We start from the raw sequence: 24,488 nt of genomic DNA on the forward strand, positions 1-24,488 counted from the left end.
ATTTTTCCAATAGCATTTGCTCACTTCATGAGCAAATTCACATTTTGGTAATTCTCGCAATATTTCAAACTTTTTCATTATTAATAATAACATATATTATTATTAATATATTTGGTATAGGGATCTGTGATCAGTGATCTTTGTTGTTACTACTACAACTCGCTAAATGCTCAGATGATGGTTAGCATGTTTTAGCAATAAAATATTATTAAATTAAGGCATGTACATTTTTTAGATATAATGTATTGCACATTTAATAAACTATAAGATAGTGTAAACATAACTTTTACAGGCACTGGGAAACCAAAAAATTTGTGTGACTCGCTTTATCGCGCTATTCACTTTATTGTGGTGACCTGGAACCGAACCCACAATATCTCTGAGGCATGCCTGTACAAAGCCCCAAAGCCCCGGAGATTTTCTTTTATCTTCTGTTGCAATCAACATAGCTGACTATGGCATGTCTCTCTTCCTAACTACCCGTCTACCACATCTTCTGTTTCCTTCTCTGCTCTTCTTTCTCCCTCTGGTCCCTAAGTGTGTGTGCCTCTCTGACCCCGTGTTCTTGTCTGTTACATCATCATGCCTACAGGGCTCAGTCACTCTCAGATTTAACCAACTTTTTGTGGATGACTCAAATCTGGATAGGCCAGTCAAGCTTTAACTTTATCTACATCTGTCTGCAAAGCAACATTTCTGCTTTAATGTCTTGCAGGGACCTCAACATGATTGAAATAAGTTCTTCCCACTAGAAGCACCCTGTGATCCTGCAATGACACCACCATTACACCAGCCAATAGTCAGTTGATAGTCATGTTCCGGAATGTTCTCTTTCTTGGTGAAATAGACCTTAAATCCATCTTTTCCTTCCTATTTCCATTATCCTAAGTGAGTCCCGAATCATCCCAGACTTAGAATCATCTCAATCCTAGGACTTACTCCATCACAATCAGGAATCTTCCTCCTCTTCCTCCTTTTCCCCCTTTTTTTCCTCCTCCCCCCTTCCCCATCCTCTTGACTATATTTTACTGAGCCCCTACTATGTACTAATTATCCCATCTAATCTTCATCTCAGCCCAGTGAGGTATTAATATGAGCCTCATTTAACAAATGAGTAAAACAAGGACTAGGTCGAATAAATCATTTCCCAAAGTCACACATCTTAGTGGCAGAGCCAGAATTTGAACTCACCTCTCCAAACTGATGTTTTATCTTACATGGGAGAGTTAAGTTATGGTTCTGAAGTCAGTGCACAAGGGAAAAATTGTATATACTCAAAAATGCCCTTGAAAAACTCTTAAATCATCCATAAGGGACAGTACACACGGTTTTGTGTGTTTAAGCCTGGGCAGTAATAAATAATATGTGATATAAAAGAATGAGAGTAGTATGGCACATGTGACAGACACTGCTAACTATCACAGCCATCCAGCTGTGATAGGAAATAGGAAATAGCCAGCTATTTCCTTCTCCCATCTTTCCTGCAGGCAGAGCTAGTCTCCCATAAAATATCAAAAATGGTAGGTATTCATGTTTCTGGTCTTTCCTGAAGCTAGAAATGGTCATGTGATCCAGGTATGGCCAATAAGATGTAGGGGGAAGCCTGCTGGGAACTTATAGGAAAGATTTTTCTTCCTAGACTAAAAAGAGAAAAGCCTCCAATGAAAGTTTTCTCTTTCTACCATTATTTTCCTGATTTTGGATGAGGCTGTGAGAGGAGGAGACATGACAGCCATTTTGCAACCTTGAGGCAAGAAAGCATGAAGTAAAAATTCAACACACTGAGGAAGGTGGAGTGGAAGACAGAAGGACATCACTGAGGTAATCCTGGTCCACTGATTTGTGGATTTCTAAGTCAAGTGACTAAAGCCTTTAATGTGAAAGCCCCCTTTAGTTGTCTCTTCTGTTACTTGCAGAAAAAAGCATTTCTAACTGACGTACTGGGATCTATGAAGAACATGTATCATGCTGGTTCCTTGGAAAAAGTTCACTAAATGGAATGACAGGTAGAAATGACCTCACTATTCAATTATTATATTCTTCCTTTTTCTTCTTATATGTGTGCCAATTACATATCAATGATTTTGTGTAAGTTAAATTTGCATAGGATGTGATTCTGCTACACACTTCCCAGTTTCTGTTTTGAAAATATCCAGGGCTATTTCCTACCAGAATAAACTCCTCAGTCTAGTTTATGAAGACCTCCCAGTCTTATCCCTTCTGTCCATTCAATCTTATTAATATCCTGTAATCCCTGGAATATCAACATGAAGCAAAAGAAATAGCACCAGCCACATTTTAGTGCCCAGAGCAGGACCTAAGAGTCTTAGGTTTCCTTCCTGCCTCTGTCCCTGATGCCAGAGTTTCATATCTTGAAATTCTGTGGGTGGCCTCCAAATGTGCCTGTGAGCAGTGTGTCTCTACAGTACCACCTAAAAAACTTGACTCCTGAAATCAAAGCTTCTTAGGGCTAAAGGGACTCCTGGGAGTAAAGTATTCAATACTCTTTAGCCCACAATGTTCTCCAAAAGAGGTTTACACATAGGTTAGTTACACACTTAGAAAATGTACTCCAGCTGCCTGGTTCTGTGTGCAACCACACACAGCAGGCCTGAGAACACACCCCTGCTCAGGCCCTTCCCCTTCTGCACAAATTTGTTCATCTTTGTGCCACTTTATTAATGCAAAGTAGCTAACAAAGCTGAGTTTGAAGGAGTTTTAGTCCATTCAGAGCTATGACACAAAAGATACACCACAACTCCTGGAGTAGGACCAAAACCACGTGTAGGCATATTCCAGCCCCAGTACATGCAATAGTTAAGGCAACACTCCCAAATGCCCTCCCAAACTGCACCATCTCATCTAGACCAGCTGTCACGCACGAGCACTCAGGCAGAGACTTCTCTGCCTTCAGATCAGTTTCTTTCTCAGTGAAACTTCCTGCAACATTGGTAGGTCATAAGTGCCACTGATTCATTCAGTCAGTCAAAAACATTTATTGAGCACTTACTTACTGTGTGCCAGGCGCTATTCTAGGCACTGAGGAATACAACCTTGGGCAGAAGAAATGAAATCCCTGCCCTCATGGTACTTGACCTAGTGGAGAAGATGGGCAAAAAAATAAATAGGTAAAATATCCAGTTTGTCAGAAAGTGCTAAGTGCGTGGAAAAAAATCTAAATAGAAGAAAGAGGACAGGGAGCATTGGGAGAGTGTTGAAATTGTAGACAAGGGGTCAGGGGTAAAGTCTTGAAGATAAGGGAATGGATGGAGCAGATATCTGGGGAAAGAGCATAACAGGCAGGAGAAACCGAAGTGCAAAGGCCCTGAGTCTTCTTTTTTTTTTTTAAACATCTTTATTGGAGTAAAATTGCTTTACAGTGTTGCGTTAGTTTCTGCTTCACAACAAAGTGAATCAGTTATACATATACATATGTTCCCATATCTCTTCCCTCTTGGGTCTCCGTCCCACCCTCCCTATCCCACCCCTCTAGGTGGTCACAAAGCACCGAGCTGATCTCCCTGTGCTATGCGGCTGCTTCCCACTAGCTGTCTATTCTACGTTTGGTAGTGTATATATGTCCATGCCCCTCCCTAAACTTGTCCGAAGTGTTCAAAAAATAGACAGCAGGAGCCTGGTAAAGCTGAAGCCCAGTGAGAGAGGAGGAGGGTGGGGGGTGATGAGGTTGGGAGGTGATGTGGGCAGATTGTGCAGGTAGGCCCTTGTGGGCCATGCTGAGGACTTAGGATTCTTCACTGCGCAAGACAGAAACCACAGGAGGGATGTGAGAAGAAAAGTGATTTGATCTAATTTAGGTGCTAAAAGGATCCTTCTGGCTGCCTGTGTTGATAACAGGCTGTGGGAAAGGAGGGCAGAACCAGAGAGCCCTGGGGAGAGGCTGCTCTAACAAACCAGCCGAGAGATGATGATGGCTCAGCCCAGGGTGGTGGCAGTGGAGGTGGGATAAGTAGTGAATGCATATTAAAGACAGAACCTACAGAATTTGCAGAAGGATTGGCCATGGGGTGTGTGAGAGATGGAGGAGGCATCAAGATTTTTGACCAGAGCTCCTGGAGGGACAGAGCTGCCATTCACGGACAGGGGAAGACAGGGAGGGGCAGTATTGGATGATCAGGAGTTTAGTTTTGGACATCTTGAGTGTGAGATGCCGGGTACTTTGAGAGAGGTCCAGGCTGGAGATGTAAGTTTGGGAAACATCAACATAGAAGGAGTACTTAAACCCCTGAGGTTGGATGAGATCACCAAAGGGCTGAATATAACCAGAGAAGTCATGAAAATGGGTTCTTTCTTTTTCCTAAAAGACCTCCCCACCAGTTCCCCCTCCCCCCAGCTCTCAGCTTCACCCTTCCACTACGCAACCCCACTAAAGGTGAGGGGCTTTTGTCTCTGGGTCAGGCCCAGGTTCTCAGAGAGAGGAGCGATTGTCCAGCTTCTGCAACCTCTGTCACAACACAGCATCTGCAGGTCCTATAGTTCCTCCCTGCATAAATCAAAGCACAGCGACTTTTCAGTTGGCAGCCTCTGCCTTGGCCCCAGGCACCCACTTGCTTCCCGTTCCATTGAGATTTCCTCTGCCCTCCAGGCAGCTACCTCCCTGCCTTGGTGAGAAGAGAGAAGTCATTAGCCCTGAAAACTGTAGAAGCAGTGGCCAGATGCCTCTCTAGAGGCAGGCTGGCATTTGTCACAGCAATTCAAGAGGACAAGACCGTGATCAGCCCCCAAACCTGTGAAGAGATAGATGGCAAAGTCTTCTCCAGCCATGCAGGGAAAATGGCCAAGAAGCTCAGTACAGAACAATATTACCTGGCCATCTGGCCCTCACTCAATCTCTCCCCACCCCAGTCGGGGGCGGAGGGAGAAAGGAGGACACCTTTTGATAATCAAGTGTGCTGGGTGCTGAGCAGGGTTCTGCCATCTCTAACCCCCTAGGCTCCTGATTATTGCTGCTTGCATTGATTTGGGATCCTCTGAAAGCATATCTAAGACAAAGACTCTTGGGAGGTGATCCATGGAGCTACAGGGGGTGAACTAGAAAGCAAAAAGTTGGTAAATGGTGTATAATGAATGGCTTCATTGTGAGCAACTGGGATTCAATCCCGTTGAGGACCCTTTGAGAGGCTGTAGAACACACCTCTGAGTTTTCTCACTGAGCGATGGGAAAACCAGGGTATTTATACACTGACTCCCTTGCTCATTGGTTAAGGGCTGCTCCTGGGGGTGTTCAGTGTCTGTCACGTGGGCTAAACAAATCGCCTTCTCCTGAGATTCTGGAGAAGGCTCTCCAACACATATGCAGTAAGGTGAGAGAACTGGAGGTGCAAAGAGGTGAGCTTGCATAGGAACTGCCCACCATAGTTGCAGGTAAACCCAAAGGTGAGCTGTACAAATAAGGAGTGGGGCACATGCAGCATCAACCACACTCCTCCAAAAGAATCTGTTTTAACTTTCTCTTCAGTTCACCAACTCCCATTTCTGAAGCACTCAGAAAGCTCCAGGGGCTCAGGTCACAGTGTCTGCCACATATATTGCCTTCTTTATTCTCTACCACATCTCTAAGAGGTAGACACTCTCATTACTCTCCTTTTCCAGGTGAGAAAACCAAGATTCAGAGAGATTAAATCACATTCTTGAGTTCATCACTGGCAGAGAGTCCCCTGACTTTGAAGCCCAGGTCTTAGCCATCAGTCTATGCCAATCTTCCATTTCTGGAAATCTGCCCAATTTTTTTCCTGCCACAATGGAGCCCAAGATGGGGGACAAAAGGAAGGATCCCCCTGACTTCCCTGAAAAACTTGACTTTAGGGACATAGGACTCAAGAAAATGGATTCTGGATCCAGATCTACCGGAGTTCAAATCCTGGATCTACTATTTATGAGGTGGGTGACTCTGGGCAAGTTTTTAAAGTTCTTTGAGCCTCAGTTTCTTCATCTGTGAAATGGGGATAATAATGGTACTTAACTCAGAGGGTTGTAAGAATTGACTGAGCATATAAACATGTACAGTATATCGTGTTATAACTGCCTTGTAAGTTCTAGTTTGTCAATGTTGCCACTGTTGTTAATAACAGGTATTATGTTCATAAGGACACTGGGGTGGATATAGCTCTTTGCCTGAATTTAAGTTGGGCTCAGGGTTATCCTAGATTTAGGGATGTGTCCTAGCACAGCATTTGAGATCCTGATCTGCCCTTTACTAACTGTGGGACACTTTGTAAGTAGCTTGATCTCTCTGAGCCCCAGATTCATCTCTAAAAAAAGGCTTATGCAACTGAAATGTGATAATGCACATGAAATTGTTAATATAGTGCTGGCACACAGTAAGTGCTCAATAAATGATAAGAATAACAATCATGGCAGCCAACACCATTATTATCACTGTCGCTGTTGTTACAAGATGGAGAAACAAGCTCCTGCTGCTAGGAAGTGAGGTGGTTCCTGATGGAACATGGTTCAGCAAATATCATGACAACCAAATGCTCTGAACAATAAAAAGATCGATGCTCTCTCAACGATAAAACTCTCTGAATGATAAAAAGCATTTGTGCCACAGTGGGGGATCCTTTTGGTACCAAGAGTGACTGATCCTCTGCTTGGGGAGGGGAGAGATTAATGCAAAGAGACTTTAAAATAAAACGCAGCTGGCATTTATAGGAGCCGTTCACTGGTCTCATGAGTTAGAATGCTACTTGTGTTTTATTGTTGTTGTTGTTGTTTGGAATGCTGTTTTTATTTGCAGGCAACTCAGAACAGCTGTGTAGGAGGTAAAGGAAAGAGGAGAAGCTGAGGAATGACTACAAGTGCTGTTCAATTAATCAAAAAGGGAAGAGAGTGCGAGTGGTAGGTGACTTTGGCCAAGTCATTTTGACCCTTCTGGTCCTCAGTTTCTTCAACCATCTAAGAAAAAAGGGGGAATTGGAATTACTCTCTGAGGCACCCTATTTCTCTATAAAGGGACCACAGGTTGGGTACTGGCGGGGACAAGAGAAAGAAAGAGAAGGCAAAGTTCTGATGGCAGAACCCAAGGGGTGGCAGTACTTATCTATACCACCCCTACTGCCCCCCAAACTGGGACTCCAAGGCTCCCTGACATGAACATACCTTCTGATTCTGGAAGATTCCTGATTATCCACCATCTCGACGTGACCTTGGGCAAATTACTTAGCCTTTCTGTGTCTTAACTCCCTGTGAGTAAAATAAAGGAGTTGGATCTGCCAGAGTCCACTGAGCCCTTACATTCAATGATGCTATGAAAATAAAGCCAACATCCGTTCCCTGATGGTCTCCAAGTGCTTGGGTGTTTTCCTCATTTCTGTCCTCAACACAAAACTGCCCAAAACCTGGGGTGGTACATAGGACCTTCCAAAAAGGAACCTTTGTTTTTTACAGTCACAAAATGTCCGGGTAGGTAAAGACCCAGAGCTCATCTGCCCCTTGCCTGCCTTATCTGATGTCAGGGTATCTGTCATAGGCTCCTGGAATGTTTGACTATTTCTATCAATGCAATGGTCCCCATCTCCTTAAACAGCTTAGAAAATTCCCCAGAACACTCTGATTATCAGAAGTGTTACCACCTTCCAGTTTAGCAAGCATTTATTTTACTGAGCACCTACTATATGCCAGGTATGGTGCTAAGCCCATGAATTAAAAAAAAATTATCTTCATTCCTACCCTGGTAGTGTTTGCAGTCACTTTTCTTAACATGTACAAGTGTATTATCTGACCTCTTTGATGTTTACATATATTTGAGCATTACAGGAAAAGCTCTGTCATCTCAGAAACATAGCCAAGCTTCTGAAATCTTCCTCTTACACATCTTTAGTTTAATGATCAGAACTTCAAATACAAGGGGAGGATGCTTTAAAAGGGGTTGATCAATTACAAAGTTAGAATTTCTCTGGGGCCTTGAGCTACACAGAGCACACAAAAATCCATGGGTAAGATCTTTTCTACCAAATGTCACACAAAAGAAGGCCAAAACCTTGGTAATCCACGAAAAATGAATGGTGTTTTAATGCTGCTGTTTGCTTCAAAATGTGAGAACACAATGGGTTAATCAGAAAGTGCACATTCAAATCATCTTTGTCTCAATGTCAAATTAATACACTTGCGTCCCCTCCCCCAAGAACACGAAATTAAGAGTTTACTGCATTTCCCCACCACTGACATTGAGCGGAAGGCTAGGTCTGCAGGGCTTTTATTCTTCTCTCCCTGTTTCTAGCTTATAATCCAACAGGAGACTAACCCCCCCCTTGCAGTTTGAATTAATAACATTTGAGCTATGTGCCTGATTTGAAGGAGACAGAACCACCAGACAGTAAGGAAGAAGGGTTGATTACTGGAGAAGTAAGAGTAAAGCAAGAGAAAGAAATGTGGGGAAAAATAAAGAAGGAAAGGAGAAGAGGTCAAGAAATGAATAGAATCTACAGCAGTGGCTCCTTGTGGCTTTTGACCCCCTGAGACTCTAATGAAAACTACAGCCCAGAAAAATATACAAACACACAATTCTGGCATGCAATTTCAGAGGGTTCATGGATTCCATTACTTCCAACTCTGAAGCTATCTGTCTCAAATGAAGAATTTCTCCTCTAGAGGCCCAGCAGATATCAGGAAACTAGGAAAGAAAAGACCACCTTGTTGTAATCAAGAAGCAGATACAAACATCCAAGTAGCAGACTGACTGACCTATTAAATGGCCGCCTTTCAACTTACTGATCACTTATTGAGACTTACTACATGCTCAACAGTACGTGAGCTTCCCTAGGTGTTTCAAGAACCATGCTATAAAAAGCCAGGTTTTCTTTAAAATTTAATTTAATTGTTTTTTATTGGGGTATAGTTGTTTTACAATGTTGTGTTAGTTTCTACTGTACAGTGGAGTTCCCTGTGCTACACAGCAGGTTCTCATTAGTTATGTTTTATACATAGTAGTGTACATATGTCAATCCCAATCTCCCAATTCATCTCACCCCTTCCTTCCTCCCTTGGTGTCCATATGTTTGTTCTCTACATCTGTGTCTCTATTTCTGCCTTGCAGACTGGTTCATCTGTACCATTTTTTCTAGATTCCACATATATGCGTTAATATACCTTATTTGTTTTTCTCTTTCTGACTTACTTCACTCTGTATGACAGTCTCTAGGTCCATCCACATCTCTACAAATGACCTAATTTCATTCCTTTTTATGGCTGACTAATGTTCCATTGTATATATATGTACCACATCTTCTTTACCCATTCGTCTGTCAATGGACATTTAGGTTGCTTCCATGACCTGGCTATTGTAAATAGTGCTGCAATGAACATGGGGGTGCATGTGTCTTTAAAAAACCAGGGGTTTTGGGACTTCCCTGGTGGCGGAGTGGTTAAGAATCCGCCTGCCAATGCAAGGGACACGGGTTCGAGCCCTGGTCTGGGAGGATCCCACATGCTGCAGAGCAACTAAGCCCGTGCGCCACAACTACTGAGCCTGCGCTCTAGAGCCCGCGAGCCACAACTACTGAGCCTGCGTGCCACAACTACTGAAGCCCACACGCCTAGAACCCTGTGCTCTGCAACAAGAGAAGCCCCCACAATGAGAAGCCCGTGCACCGCAATGAATAGTCCCTGCTCACCACAACTAGAGAAAGCCTGCACGCAGCAACGAAGACCCAATGCAGCCAAAAATTAATTAATTAAAAAAGCCAAAGAAACAAGAAGACAGGGGTTTTTAAGGCTCCTTCCCACCAGCAAGGTCAAGCCAGCTCCTGGCAGCAAAAGTCAGCCCCAGGAAGCATAAATTGGTACAACCACTTTGCAGAGCAATTTGGCAATATCTAGTGAAGCTGGGGATACATACAGTACACAGCTCAGCAATTCCACTCCTGGGTATATGCCCTAGAGAAATCCACATGCAAGACTGAGGAGACAGGGCCTCCCTGGTGGCACAGTGGTTGAGAGTCCGCCTGCCAATGCAGGGAACACGGGTTCGTGCCCCGGTCCGGGAAGATCCCACATGCCGCGGAGCGGCTAGGCCCGTGAGCCATGGCTGCTGAGCCTGCGCGTCCGGAGCCTGTGCTCCGCAATGGGAGAGGCTACAACAGTGAGAGGCCCGCGTACCGCAAAAAAAAAAAAAAAAAAAAAAAAAAAAAATAAAGATTGAGGAGACAGCTTGGTTCAAAATAGCACAAAACTGGAAACAACCCAAATGGACAAATACATGGTAGACTATTCATACCACGGAATACCATGCAGCAGTAAAAATGGATGAATGGGAACTATTCTTGTCAATCAGATTGACCTCATGTTGAATGCTAAAGGCAGTTTGTAGAAGAAAACATTTCTAGAGAAACTTAAGGCATGCATAACAACACATATATACTTCTTATATACTTATGTAGTCAAAATGTAAAATAGGTACCATATATGTCTTATATTCTTGCATAAAAGTGTAAATACACAAATGGAAATGATAAACACAAAATTCAGGAAAGTGTTTCTGGATGGAGAGAGAAAGGAATGGGGCCAGGGAAGGGAATGCAGGTACTTACACTGTATTATAAAGGTTTCATTTAAAAAAAATTGTTATTGGGGTAGAGTTGATTTACAATGTTGTGTTAGTTTCAGATGTACAGCAAAGTGAATCAGCTATACATATACATATATCCACTCTTTTTTAGATTCTTTTCCCATATAGGTCATTACAGAGTATTGAGTAGAGTTCCCTGTGCTCTATATAAAGGTTTCATTTTGATGGCAGTTTGCCACCTCACCTCCCTGTCCTCACCTCCTCCACTCTTTCCCTCACCGACTCTGCTCCAGGCACGCTGGCCTCCTCACTGTTCATCAAACACACCAGACACAGTTCAGTCTCAGGGCCTTTGCACTTGCTGTTCTCGCTGCCTGGCACTCTCCTCCTTCAGCCATCCTCATGGCTTTTTCACTCACCTCCTCTAGGTTTTCATTCAAATATCACCTTCCCAACGCAAGCCTTCCCTGGCTTCTAGCCCTCCTGCCCATAATACATCCCATCCCTTCTCTGCTTTATTTTTTTCTCTTTAGCCCTCATCAACATCTAACACACTAGATATTTCATTCATTCATGCATTTTGTCTTTCTTCACCACTAGAATGTCAGTTCCACAAGAGGAGGGGCTTTTGTCTGTTTTGTTCACTGCTATGTCCCAGAGCCTGGCACATAGTAGTTGCCCAATAATTACTCATTGAATGAATATTTGCATACACAGGCATTTGTTATATTATTCTCTACTTATTTTCAAATGTCTGATTATTTTTATTATACATTTTTAAAACAACAACAACAAAGTCAACCACTGGGCTCTTGCACAAATGAGTTTCCTGGAGAGTGACAAGTGCCCAAGGCCATAATATGCCCCAGGAACCTTCCAAGGTCCCAAGCCAAAGAAGTGTAGGCGCAGCAAACAGAACTCCCTCAGTGAACACCCAAGCCTGCTACAGCTAGCCAACAGTGCTCGCAACAGACCACTCAGATCTGAATGCCTCTAATGAAACAGCCCAATATGATACAGCCCAATAGGATGCTTCTGTGAGAAGCAACATGGTTTTGAAACAACAGATATGTTCAAAACTTTAATTGTGAGAGCTCAGCCAACACAGCATGGGTACTAAGACCCATGACATCTGCCAGGAGAGACAGGACCTGGAGCAGCAACAAACCCTAGAGGAGAAATAGGATCCCATAGAACAGAACTATGACCGCATACAGGAGAACTGTGACCCCGTGCAGGAGAACTATGAGGAAGGTCTCCCAACGAACAAGGGTCTTAAAAGAGAAGAAACAGACTTAGCTTGGGAGAGAGGAGTGGGTAAGCAAAGGAGCCAGAAATCATCACAAAATGGTAATGTCTATATTGGGACCTGATAAAGGGCTTTGGGGTCTGTGACAAAGATTGGCTGGCTATCCACCAAATCCATTTCCGTTTCCTTCTAAGCACAGTCTGATGTTTCCCAGCTTCCCTGCAGCAATGTGTGGGCATGTGACTGAATTTTGACCAAAGGCATATGAGTGAAAGAGGTTACATGCAGGGTCTCAGCCAGGCCCATACAACCTCCCAAATATCACCATCCATGCTCGTTTCTCTTCCATGGTTTGATGCAGACAAGCAGACCTGATCTGTGGGTCAACAATAAGGAACCACAATGTAGCAAGGGCCCGGGTCCCTCAAACACTGTGTGGAGGAAAGAAGCCTGCCAATAAGGAACAGCTGTTTTGGTCTTTCAATGAGTGAGAAATAGACTGCTGTTGTGTTTAAATCATTACCTAGTTTTGGATTTTTTGTTGCTGTTGTTATAGCAGCTAGTGTTACCTTATACAGGGTCCTTGGTGGAAAGTGCATACACATTCCCCTTTCAACTATGGTTCATTGTATCAGATCTGAAAACTCCTCAAAACGGCAGTAACTGCACCTTACTTAGACTGGTTTTGTCCATAATCCCATCACAATCTCTTGCCCCCAGAAGTCCTCAGAAAACATTTACCAACTTAAAATAAAGGCAAGATATCCCCAAGCAAAGCAAAAGAACCACGCATGCACAACAGTTAAAAACTTGAGTTCTGGAATCACATAATCTCAGGTTCAAATCCCAGCTTCATCACTTACTAGCTGGGTGATCTCAGATAAGGTCCCTCTGTGCTTCAGATTCCTCAGCGGTCACATGGGAATATTAATATTTCCTAATTCATTGGGTTGTTGTGAGGATTAAATGAGAGAATGCACATAAAGCACTTTGGAAGCAGTCAATTCTAAAAGCTATTATTCTAATTGTAACAGAAAGCATCCGCTCTGATATGCAGCTGAGATGAGGACGTTGCAGGGAAGAAGGCACATGCACACTGAAGAAGAACATGGGGGCTCAGCCTTCCCGAACCCAGCCTGGACCACATCAACCCTTAGGTTTCCAAAGTCCTCGTAATTCAAGATAATTCTAAGAAACACAGCACAGGCCACTTACCCGGTTAGCACCACCACGAAGTCCATCACATTCCAACCATTCCTCAAGTAAGAGCCTTTATGGAAGGCAAACCCAAGGGCAATGATTTTAATTCCAGCCTCAAAACAAAAAATTCCAATGAAGTATGGTTCTGTGTCATCCTGGAAGGGAGAAAAGGTAAGGTCGGTGTCTTTGGCTTGGCAGAGGGTGGCATGAACAGGGAACCAGCCCACTCAGATAAGTGTACCCATTTCCCCTCACCTCTCCTGACCTTCCAGCACTCACTGCCCTCCACTGCATCCTGCCTGGAGTTTACCCTGTCCAAAGGCTTTTGCAAGAAAAACAGAAACATGGAGAAGACACCTCCTTGTTTCCTTTCGGCCAACCTTACACACTACTTGGTCAAACAGAATTGTTTGTTTGGATGTGAGCTGTTTAGTAGGGCAGCCACATGTGGCTACTTAAATTTAAATGAATTTAAATGAAATAAAATAATGAAATATTCAGTTCTGCAGTCACACTAGCCACATTTCCAGTGGCTACTATATGGGACAGTGCAGACGTAGGACATTTCTGTCACTGCAGAAAGTTGTACAAGAAAGCACTCGTTTAGAACGTTTACTTGTCACCTATATCGTTCAGGCCCTGGTGCTTGGCCCCTGTGCACTGACCTGACCCCCAAATCTGACATTTGCGATGGTTCTAAGCTGGTATGCACCAGTACAGCTGTTCAGGTTGCTAAAATATTGGAATCAATGCTTCTGCACTGGCTGGTAAATGGCCAATGTCCCAACTCCCAGCCGCCTGCCAGACCTCCTGCCAGATCTGGCTTCCAGCTGATAGTCTATAGTACTTGGAATTAAGCTATAAGCTCCGCTCCATCGGAGCCCCTACATGGATGTTTCCCCATGTGTTATGGCAATGTTTCTCAAGCTTCAATCATTTGCATTCTGCTTTCATGAGTCTTTCCATGCCAGCTTGCCACCAGTACTACTATTTGTTTACTATTCTTTCAACGGACTCTTTTTACTTAGCTTGATTGTGAGCAAAAACAAACAAAATATTCCTGAAATCATAGTTTTTCTGGGCTAGTTATCTATTTTTAGGATACACATTATAATATGTAACTATTAAAATTTAAAAGCCTTGAGATCATCAATACTTTGTGGGTTAGGAATGAGTAGATTCTAACATCTCTCTCTCCCTACACTTGAGTTATGACAGCTGGCTTTGAAATGGTGATGGGAAGGAGAGAGGTCTCCTTCTTGGCACTGTCAGAATGCCAGGAGGGGAAGCAGGGGGCTGGGGGATGGCTAGGGGAATCGAGAATGATCTTAGTACTAGTTTACAGCTCTGACATCCCAAGCAAGCAACCAGGCAAAAGTCAGAATGTGGGACATTCCTTAGGGAATCGAGAACGATCTTAGTACTAGTTTACAGCTCTGCAGAGTTTCACCAAATCATCAACTGGATTTTGAATGTCCCTCCCTATATATATTCATATATAGGAAACACTGGGGATAGAAGAACAAGCTAAATGACATCCCAAGCAAGCAACCAGGCAAAAGTCAGAATGTGGGACATTCCTTAGAGCAACTGGACTGGTTTCTGCAGAGTCACTGGCAGGAGGGAAAATAACTGCTTTAGATTAAAAGTCTTAAGCAACATAGAATCTAGACCATGTTTGGGTCTTGGTTCAAATGACCTGTAAAATGCCATTTCTGAAACAATCACGGATATTTGATTAGTGGCTGGGTCTTCGATGATTCCCAGGAACCACTGTTGTGTTGGGTGTAAACATCTCACTGGGGTGATGTTAAGAAAGTGCCCATGTTTATTTTTTGGCCGTGCCACACGGCTTGCAGGATCTTAGTTCCCCAACCAGGAACTGAACACAGGTCACAGCAGTGAAAGCGCCGAGTCCTAACCACTGGACCGCCAGCAAATTCCCAGAAAGTGCCCATATTTTTAGCAAAGCAGACTTAAGCATATGGCAGTGAACTGACATTTTGTCTGGGATTTGCCTTTAAATACTTTGGCCAAGAAAGACAAACCAAGGAAATAAAAAGGGACAGAAAATATGAAATGAGGCAAAATCTTGACAGTTGTTGAATCTGAATGATGGGTTCATGAGGGGTTCACAGTACTGTTCTCTGTGTATTTGTGTATGGGCAACATTTTTCACAAGAATTTTGTTTTGTTTTTATTTTTAAATTTTATTTATTTATTTATATTTTTATTTTAATTTTTTTGGATGCGCCTTGGGGTGTTCAAGATCTTAGTTCCCCGACCAGGGATTGAACCCGAGCCCTGGCAGTGAAAGCGCCGAGTCCTAACCACTGGACGGCTAGGGAATTCCTAAGAATTCTGTTTTGAATGTGACTTTTCATGGATGAGGTGACCACTCTCACCCACCCTCCTCCAGATTGACATGAGGTCTGCTGGGGGGTGAGAGTAGAGGATGGGCAGTGAGGGCATCTCTCTCCCCAGATTATTGTGTTCATGAAATTTAGGCTCCCGAGGTAGGGGGCCCATGATCCGGTTCTTGGTGCCAAGACGGAGAGCCCACTCTGCCCTCGGCTCCCATGGCCACACCAGTTTGCCACCAAAGCAAAGAAGAGACCTCCCCTAGAGAGACTTCACTCACCAGTCGTTCAGACATCGGGGTCTTGTCATCATCAGGTAGGTGTTGCTCCAGGGCAAGGACAATGCAGTTTGCTATGATGGTGGCTAAAATCATATATTCAAAGGGAGTATCACAGAATTAAGGAAAATCTTTCCAGCTTTGTTTAGGTTCAAAGCACAGTTGAGTGGAAGGTACAGAGATGTCCCATGTGCCCCTGTCCCCCACATAGGCACAGCCTCCCCCGTTATCAACATATCCCACTAGAGTGGCACATTTGTTACAATCGATGAACCTACATTGACACATCATGATCACCCAAAGTCCATAGCTTACATGACGGTTCATTCTTGGTGTTGTACACTCCATGAGCCTGAGCAAACGTTTAATGACATGGATCCACCATTATAGCCTGATACAGAGTAGTTTCACTGCCCTGAAAACCTGGCAGATGACTTTGTAAGGAAAATGTGGATATTCTTCCTCTGTTTCACCTCCAACCTTCATTGGACAAATATTAATTCAGCACCTACTGTGTGTCAGGTCCTGTTCTGGGCACTAGGGACACAGCTGCCCTTGTGGAGGAGAAGAGAGTAAGTGAGATAACCACATTATACAGTACATTAAAAGATGGTGAATGCTATAGAGAGAAAAAGCAGGAAAGGAGACCGGTGGTTGCAATTTAAAATACAGTAATCATACCAAATGTAAAATAGCTAGCTAGTGGGAAGCAGCTGCATAGCACAGGGAGATCAGCTTGGTGCTTTGTAACCACCTAGAGGGGTGGGATAGGGAGGGTGGGAGAGAGACGCAAGAGGGAGGAGATAATGGGGATAGATGTATATGTATAGCTGATTCACTTTGTTATAAGGCAGAAACTAACACACCATTGTAAAGCACTTATACTCCAATAAAGATGTTAAAAAATTATATTCTAAAGCTAAAAAAAAAGTACAGTAATCAGATCTGATATCAAAAGCAAGAGCAACAAAAGAAAAAATAGATAAATTGGACTTGGCCAAAATTTAAAATTCTGTGAGCCAAAGGGCATTGTCAGTAAAGTGAAAAAACAAAAACAAAAGCAAAAAACCAACCAACAGAATGAGAGAAAGTACTTGCAAATCAGATATCTGGTAAGGGTCTGGTAACAGAATATGCAAAGAACACTTACAACTCAACAACAAAATGATAACCCAATGAAATAATAGGCAAAGGGCTTGAAGAGACATTTCTCCAAAGAGGATTAGGAAAATGCAAATCAAAACCACAATGAGGGGCTTCCCTGGTGGCGCAGTGGTTGCGCGTCCGCCTGCCGATGCAGGGGAACTGGGTTCGCGCCCCGGTCTGGGAGGATCCCACATGCCGCGGAGCTGCTGGGCCCGTGAGCCATGGCCGCTGGGCCTGCGCTCCGGAGCCTGTGCTCCGCAACGGCAGAGGCCGCAGCAGAGGGAGGCCCGCATACCACAAAAAAAATAAATAAATAAATAAATAAAACAAACAAACAAACAAACAAACAAAAAAAACCACAATGAGATGCCACTTCACATCCACTAGGATGACTAGAATGAAAAAAACAGAAAACAATAAGTGTTGGTGAGAATGTGAGAAATTGGAACCACTGTACATTGCTGGTGGGAATGTAAAAACAGTGCTGCCACTGAGGAAAATAGTTTGATGGCTCCTCAGAAAGTTAAAACACAGAATTACCATATGATCCAGCAATTCCACTCCTAGCTATATACCCAAGGAATTGGAAAACCGGTACTCAGATACATGTTCACAGCATCAATATTCACAATAGCCAAAAGGTGGGAAGAGCCCAAATGTCCATCAATGAATGAATAGTTAAACAAAATGTGGTATATCCATAGAATGGACTATTCTTCAGCCATAAAAATGAAGTACTAACACATGCTACGATGTGGATGAACCTTGAAAACATTATGCTAAGTCAAAGAAGCCATACACAGAAGACCACATATTGTATGAACTCCATTGATATGAAATGTCCATAACGGGAAAATACACAATCAGAAAGCAGATTGGTGGTTGCCCAGGGCTGGGGGAGGGGAAAACGGTAAGTAGCTGCTTAATGTTTTGGAACTAGATAAAGGTGATAGTTGAACAACCTTCTGAATGTACTGAATGCTACTGAATTAGTCACTTAAAAATGGTTAGTACTGTTCTGTGAATTTCCCCTCAATAAAAAAATAATATGGTGGTCAGGGCAAGTCTCCGAGAAGAAGATCTTTCAAGATCTGAGGGAGGGAAGGGATGGTCGGTCCATATGGCTATTTCCAGATGTACATTCCCTCTCTCTCTAGGCACAAACTCCTCCCTGCATCCTGGGAACTCTCCTCCGGGTTGACAAGGCTACCAGATAGTCCCACTGGAGGGTCTGCCCTCGGGGAGGGTCTGTCCTGCTCACTTCATATTAGGGCCTGATCTGCTGATCAGTCGGTAAACCAGAATATCCCTGTCCCCCTGCCAGATCTGCAGAAGCACCCTCAGGCCTATAGCCTTAGTAAACAAAGCTGGCAATTTCTTTTCTGTTCTTTTTTTAATTTAATTTTTAATTTTATATTAGACGAGAACAAAAGAGGAAGAGAAGAAAAATGACCTACAAAAACAAATCCAAAACAATGAACAAAATGGCAGTAAGAACATACATATCAATAATTACCTTAAATGGAAAGGAAACTAACATAACAAAGCTGGCAATTTCTGAGAAGGAGGTTTAGGTGTGGAGAAATGGATGCTAGAGGGAGAAAGCCATAGGGTATTGGTTACTCTGGAGCAGGAGTTCCCAACTTCTGCACGACTGACATTTGTGGGTGATCATTCTCCGTGTGAGGTGGGGGGACTGTCCTGTATATAGTAGGAGGCTGAGCAGCATCCTGGCCTCCACCCACTAGATGCCAGTAGCATCCTCCTCTCCAGTTATGACAACCAAAACTGATGACAACCAAAAGTTATCTCCAGATATTGCCAAGTATCCCCTCGGAACACTGAAATCCACTGTTTTGCAGAAAGATCAAATAGCATGTCTTGAACTTGGCCATGTTAAACTACTGCCCTCCTCCCAGCTTTCTCTCTTACAAACTTAACCAGCCTCAGTCTCCTGTTTGGCCCTAGAGTTACATTTGGCATCTTGGAAGCTCTGTAAAAACCAAGGGATCTTACAGGCTGGAGGAGGAGTTGGAGTGTATACCCACTTTCCAGGTGTGAAAACAAAGTCTAAAATAGACAACCTGGGAGTAAGAGTCTAAGTAAGCCGGGAAAACCAGGTCTTCTTTGTCACCAGCTTCAGCCTTTGCCTCCAGCTGAAAGCAGCTGAGCCACGCTCCACGCACACTTTGAAAAGCAAATCCAAGACTCAGGGCAATTTGGGGAGTCAACAAAAACCATTCCTGCTGATGATCATCTCTGATTGGCTTCCTGCCTCTGAGCTGACAGTCATTAGAAGCACAGAGAACAAAGCTGGGCTGTGTTGCACAAATACTCCATTCTGTCTCACCCTGCAGCCCAGAAAATAAGAGACAATATTTGTACACAAAGAAGCAATGCCAAGCCCTTCCCTGGCCTCCCCTCGCCGAGGCTTCTGAAGCCATGATTTGAATCTGATGATTTCACTTCCCTTCCCTGCCAACTAGCTCCTGCATGAAGCTGCCGCCTCACTTTTCAGGGCCCCCTGGCCTCCTGCCCCTAAACAGCTGGGGTGTGACTTCCTTTGCATCAGATTCGAGCTGAGCTTCCAGGAAGAGTCCCAGAAGGCCAGGAGCAAGCTGCACTTTTATGGGCTGCATTATCAGGCTTTCAGTTGGCCGCTGTCACCTGGATTTCAGACCCAGAGCGCTTGGGTACGACAATGAAGCCTTAGTCAGCATGGGGGCCCACAGAAAGCGGCTGCCCACTCCCACCTTATTTCTTTTTCTTATTTTTTGTCAGACATGGGCACACTGGCTATCAAATGTCATCCCCCTCTCTCTGCACACACCCATGCACCCCGCCAATGTCCACAGACACACGCCGAATGGGTGCCTGCAACGCTGACCTTACACCCTTGCTACTCAATGTGTGGTCCACAAACCAACAGCATAGGCAGCACCCATTAGAAAAGCAGAATGTCAGGCCCCACGGTGACCTGCTGAGTCAGAACATGCATTTTAGCAAGATCTCCGGGGGCTCTGTGTGCACACGGAAGTTTGGGAAGTGCTGCCTTAGATCTATTTCAGGGGGAGGAGGAGCCCAGGTAATTGTGGCTTTGAGTCATCCAGAAAGAAGTGGGGGCTCGCCTTTTTCCTCCAAGCCTTCTCCTCCATGTTCTGACCCCAGGAGGAGAATCCAGGAGGCCTGGACCAGTCTTCTGCCTCCACTGAAGGGGGCTGAAAAGAAACCCAAGATCTTGATGGAACAAGAGAATGTTGGAACGAGACAAATAAGCAGCAAAGAAAATTCTGGCTTACTGCACGTGGAAATATTCACAGCCCTCCCATGGCTACCATCTCACTCAGAAGAAAAGTCAAAGGCCCCCAGCAGCCAGCAAAGTCCTGCACGACCGGCCCCCATCACCTCCCTGCCCTCATCTCCTCCATTCTCCCCCTCGTTCACTCAGCTGCAGCCCCGCTGGCCTCCTCCATCTTTCTCAAACACATGAGGCACATTCTACCGCCAGGGCCTTTGCACCTGCAATTCTCTCCCCTAGAATGCTCTTCCCCCACACCCTCAGAGACCCACATGGTTCCCTCCCTCACTTCTTTTAGGTTTTTTCTCAAAGGTCATATCCTCAGTGAGGCTTTTACTCCCTTTCCCTACTTATTTTTTTTTTCCTTGGCCCTTGTTCCCAAACGTCTGCTATGTTTTTCTCCTTTATCTGGTTCACTGTTTCTCTCACCTATTAGACTATAAGCTCTGTGCAAGCAGGGATTTTTGTCTGCTTTGTTCTCAGCACCTAAGAGGAGATCTGTTACAGAGTAGGTGCTCAGTAAACACCTGTGGAAGGAAGGGTGCGTGGGTCTTGCTTTCCACATCTCTCCCCTCACCTCATCATGTGCCAAGTCTCCGTGGGCACGCTAAGGATACAACCGGCTCCTTGAAATATGCAACGATGTGGCTGGTGCACAGACACAAAGGTAGGGTACTGAGTTCTTGGCACAGGAGTTTCTCTCCCCAAGCAGAAGTCAAAGGTAGTCCAGGCAGGGGGAGGGGAGGCTTTCTCAGCCCAACCCTGAGTCGTGCCTGATCCTCCCAATTTAGAAAGCCTGGGTTCTAACTCACAGCTGCGGTGAGCAATGCCTCTGCTAGCTGAGCTGAGCCTTCCCGCTCCCTGATTGGTTCAGGGAGAAAGCACCTGTGTCAGTGGTATCCAGAATAGTCAGCCAGCCAAAGAGGCCAAGGAAGCGGGGGGTGGATGAAAGGAGAGAAGCATCCCTGGTGGGAGGAAAAGCTGGCTCCTGAAATGGCTCATGGAAGTCAGGCTAGCAAACAGCCCTGCAGGCAAGTGCAGATACACAAAGCTTCCCCCACAATTAGATTGATCAGTACCCACAGAGGCCCCAGAGAGGGGCTGTGTGTGACACTGGAAACGACCAAGTGATTTCTTTGCAGGGAAGAAAGGCTGCATCTGTGAACAGGAGCTGCTCTTGGGATCCAGAACATCAAGGAAAATCAATTTGTAAAGTTGGCATGGCTGATGGTTCCAGCCCCTTGGCAAGACCTTGCAGAATGTCCAAATAATTCATCTTTCTCTTTGTGGTACCCCCCATTCCCATCTCATTTCCAGCCTCCTGTGGTTGGTGTGAAAAATCAGATCAGGTTTGTTAACTCATCAAGGTCTTGACACTACCATGGGGGCTGCCTGATGGGTGTGTTCTGAGGAAACACATAGTTCAATGAGTCAACCAAGCAGTTGAGCTTCTGGGGTGAAGCCAAGTAGGTCTTATTTTCATGTTAGTTCCATGCTCATCACAATAACCAGGAAAAGAGTAGGGGGTACCAGGGCCCTGAATGTATGGGTGTAGGACATATTCCTTGCTCCGCTAAACATGCCACAATTTAACTCGGCAATAAGATCAACTATTATGGGGCCATAAAAGGCACAACAACATAATTACAGCTGCCATTTACTGAGTGGTGCTTCGTTGGGCAGACACCAAGCTAAGCACTCATTGTTTCAGTTAATTCCTTGCAACAATTCTACAAGGTAGGTTCTATTGCAAGCCTCATTTTCCAGATAAGGAAATTAAGGGTCAGAGAGGATAAACAAATTGCTCAAGGTCATACATGCAGTAGGGTTCGCTGCAAGATCCATGCTGGTGCAAGATCCACGCAACAGCTTACCCTTACTTGTTAGAAGGTGGATGTTTTTGCCTTTATTTAAAAATTGGAGTTGGGGTACACCTGGGGTGTTAACCATGGATGAGGCCAACTGGATCAGCCCTCACCTGAGTTCCAACCACTGCCACAATTTAATGCAGTAATTATCAACCACTGCATGCTGGTCCACACCTTCATCAGCCCATCCTGAATGGGTCATATTAACGACTATTTCAACTTCGAACAATACAAATAGTCTCCCTCGAGTTCTCAGACATTGGCTTCGAACTCTCCAACACACAGTACTAACCAAAATCAAGCTCGAAAAGAGCTCTCCTCCAGCAGATCAGCTTGAGACTGATGGGTGATGTCGCGCTCACAAGGGCAACTCTGGAGCGGCCCGGGATGTTTTCAGCACCACGGCCAGCGGCGAGAGGCGCAGGTTTAATCACACATCCTCCCAGACAGGCAAGCTGGGGCAGGGCAAGTAATTACACCCAGTGTCAAGTATTAACACTCTCCGAGACAATTGCCAAGGCCTACATTTAACATACACAGGAGAGGCATACACATGTAAAAAGATTCATTACGTCAGCAGGAAGATCAAATAGAGAAAATTAAAATCCCAACACTAAATAGATTTGATGTGCTGTTTGTTTTTTAAAACTATATATATTTTACTTTTTTTAACATCTTTATTGGCGTATAATTGCTTTACAATGGTGCGTTAGTTTCTGCTTTACAACAAAGTGAATCAGTTATACATATACATATGTTCCCATATCTCTTCCCTCTTGTGTCTCCCTCCCTCCCACCCTCCCTATCCCACCCCTCTAGGTGGTCACAAACCACCTAGCTGATCTCCCTGTGCCACGCGGCTGCTTCCCACTAGCTATCCACCCTACGTTTGGTAGTGTATATATGTCCATGCCACTCTCTCACTTCGTCACAGCTTACCCTTCCCCCTCCCCATATGTTTTTTTAATATTATCCAAGGATTTTCAACACTTTGGTTCTGAAAAGAGAAGTCTATCCAGGGCAGCTAAATCATACTTCTGATCAGAAAATTGGAAATATCTGCATGAGAAATTATACAGCAAAGTAGTTGAAAGGGTTTGGGGGTCAGACATGGTTTTGGACTTGAGCAAAGGAATTTCCTTCCCCAAGCCTCAGCTTCCTCATATATATAATGTGAAAAGTAGCACCTACCTCACAGGGCTGTGTGAGAATGGAATGAGTGGATACACACAGTAATACACGCAGAACAGAGCCTGGCATATAGTATGTACTCAGTAAACGTGAGTGTTTTGTTATGGTTTACTCTGGTTCCTGTGAGATTGCGAAGCTTTATAGGCTTACGAAAGCATAATACAAGGTTCATCTCATTGTAATCATGCAATCAATGTTCATGATCTTTATTTCAATTGCTGCTACCAGTATTATTAACTTTTCCTATTTCTTTTTGACCCATGTAAGTCTCCCCTCCCGTCATTGGAGAGCATAAACACCTACTCTCATCATGGCTGCTGAGGTTGTCTCTCAAATCTGAAGTGTTTCCAGGAACAAAACACAGTGAAAGTGTGTGGTCCACTCTCTGAATATCAGGCTTAAAATAAATGTGGCAAAAATATCCATCAGATATTTCATACAAATGGGATCCTAAAATACGTGACCTTTTGTGTCTGGCTTCTTTCACTTAGCATAATGTTCTTGCGGTTCCATCCACATTGTGGCATGTATCCATACTTCACTCATTCTTAAGGCTGAATAATATTCCATTGTACGGATATACCACAATTTGTTTAACCATTCACCCACTTTTGGGCTGTTTCAACATTTTGTTTATCTAGAATAGATGACTCCATAGAGACAGAATGCTGATTTGTGTTTGCCAGGAGCCTGGAGGAAGCAGGAAATGCATAATGGGTACAGGGTTTCCTTTTGGGGTGATGAAGATATTTTAGAACTAGATAGAGGTGGTGGGTGCACAACACTGTGAATGTACTAAATGCCACTGAACTGTTCACTTTATTTTTTATTGAAGTATAGTTGATTTGCTGAACTGTTCACTTTAAAATGGGTAATTATGAAATGCAAATCTCACCTCAAGTTTTAAAAAATCCCTGCTGTTTATCCTTCTCCTTTTTCCCCCTTGATTCTCAGAGTTCGCCTCATATGCTTTTATTCACTGACTTTTGCAGGTAACTTTTTCCTCAGACAGCCCTCAAGATCCCTTTTCAAAAAATAAATGGTTTTAATTATAAGAGGAATATGTGCTTATTGTATTTTTTTAGTTTTTAAAATTTATAATATATCATTTAAAAAGTGAAAAGTCCTTACACCACCCCGCTTCCCAGAGATAATCAATGCTAGCAGTTTGGTGTTTCTCTCTCAGATTTCCCCCTACACACATTCTTTGCACTGGCTGCTCTCTCTTCTACCTTCCCCCTAGTTAGGAGCAGGGCTTACTCTCTCACCTCCTTCAGGTTGTACTAAAACATCTCCTATACTGTTGGTGGGAATGTAAATTGGTGCAGCCACTATGGAAAACAGTATGGAGGTTCCTTAAGCAACTAAAAATA

At 44.0% G+C, this 24,488-nt stretch overlaps 1 protein-coding gene across 1 annotated transcript in view; it reads right to left on the reverse strand.

The window, feature by feature from the left end:
* CACNA1A (calcium voltage-gated channel subunit alpha1 A) overlaps positions 1-24,488 on the reverse strand; it is a 268,865-nt gene that overhangs the window by 210,441 nt on the left and 33,936 nt on the right. Inside the window, exons 2-3 of the mRNA XM_055091367.1 lie at positions 15,616-15,721; positions 12,990-13,129 (exon numbers count right to left, since the gene is read on the reverse strand). Coding sequence (XP_054947342.1) covers positions 12,990-13,129; positions 15,616-15,721 — 246 coding nt within the window. The remainder of the gene's footprint in view (positions 1-12,989; positions 13,130-15,615; positions 15,722-24,488) is intronic.

Source organism: Physeter macrocephalus, chromosome 2, assembly GCF_002837175.3.
Source record: "Physeter macrocephalus isolate SW-GA chromosome 2, ASM283717v5, whole genome shotgun sequence".
Lineage (NCBI taxonomy): Eukaryota > Metazoa > Chordata > Mammalia > Artiodactyla > Physeteridae > Physeter > Physeter macrocephalus.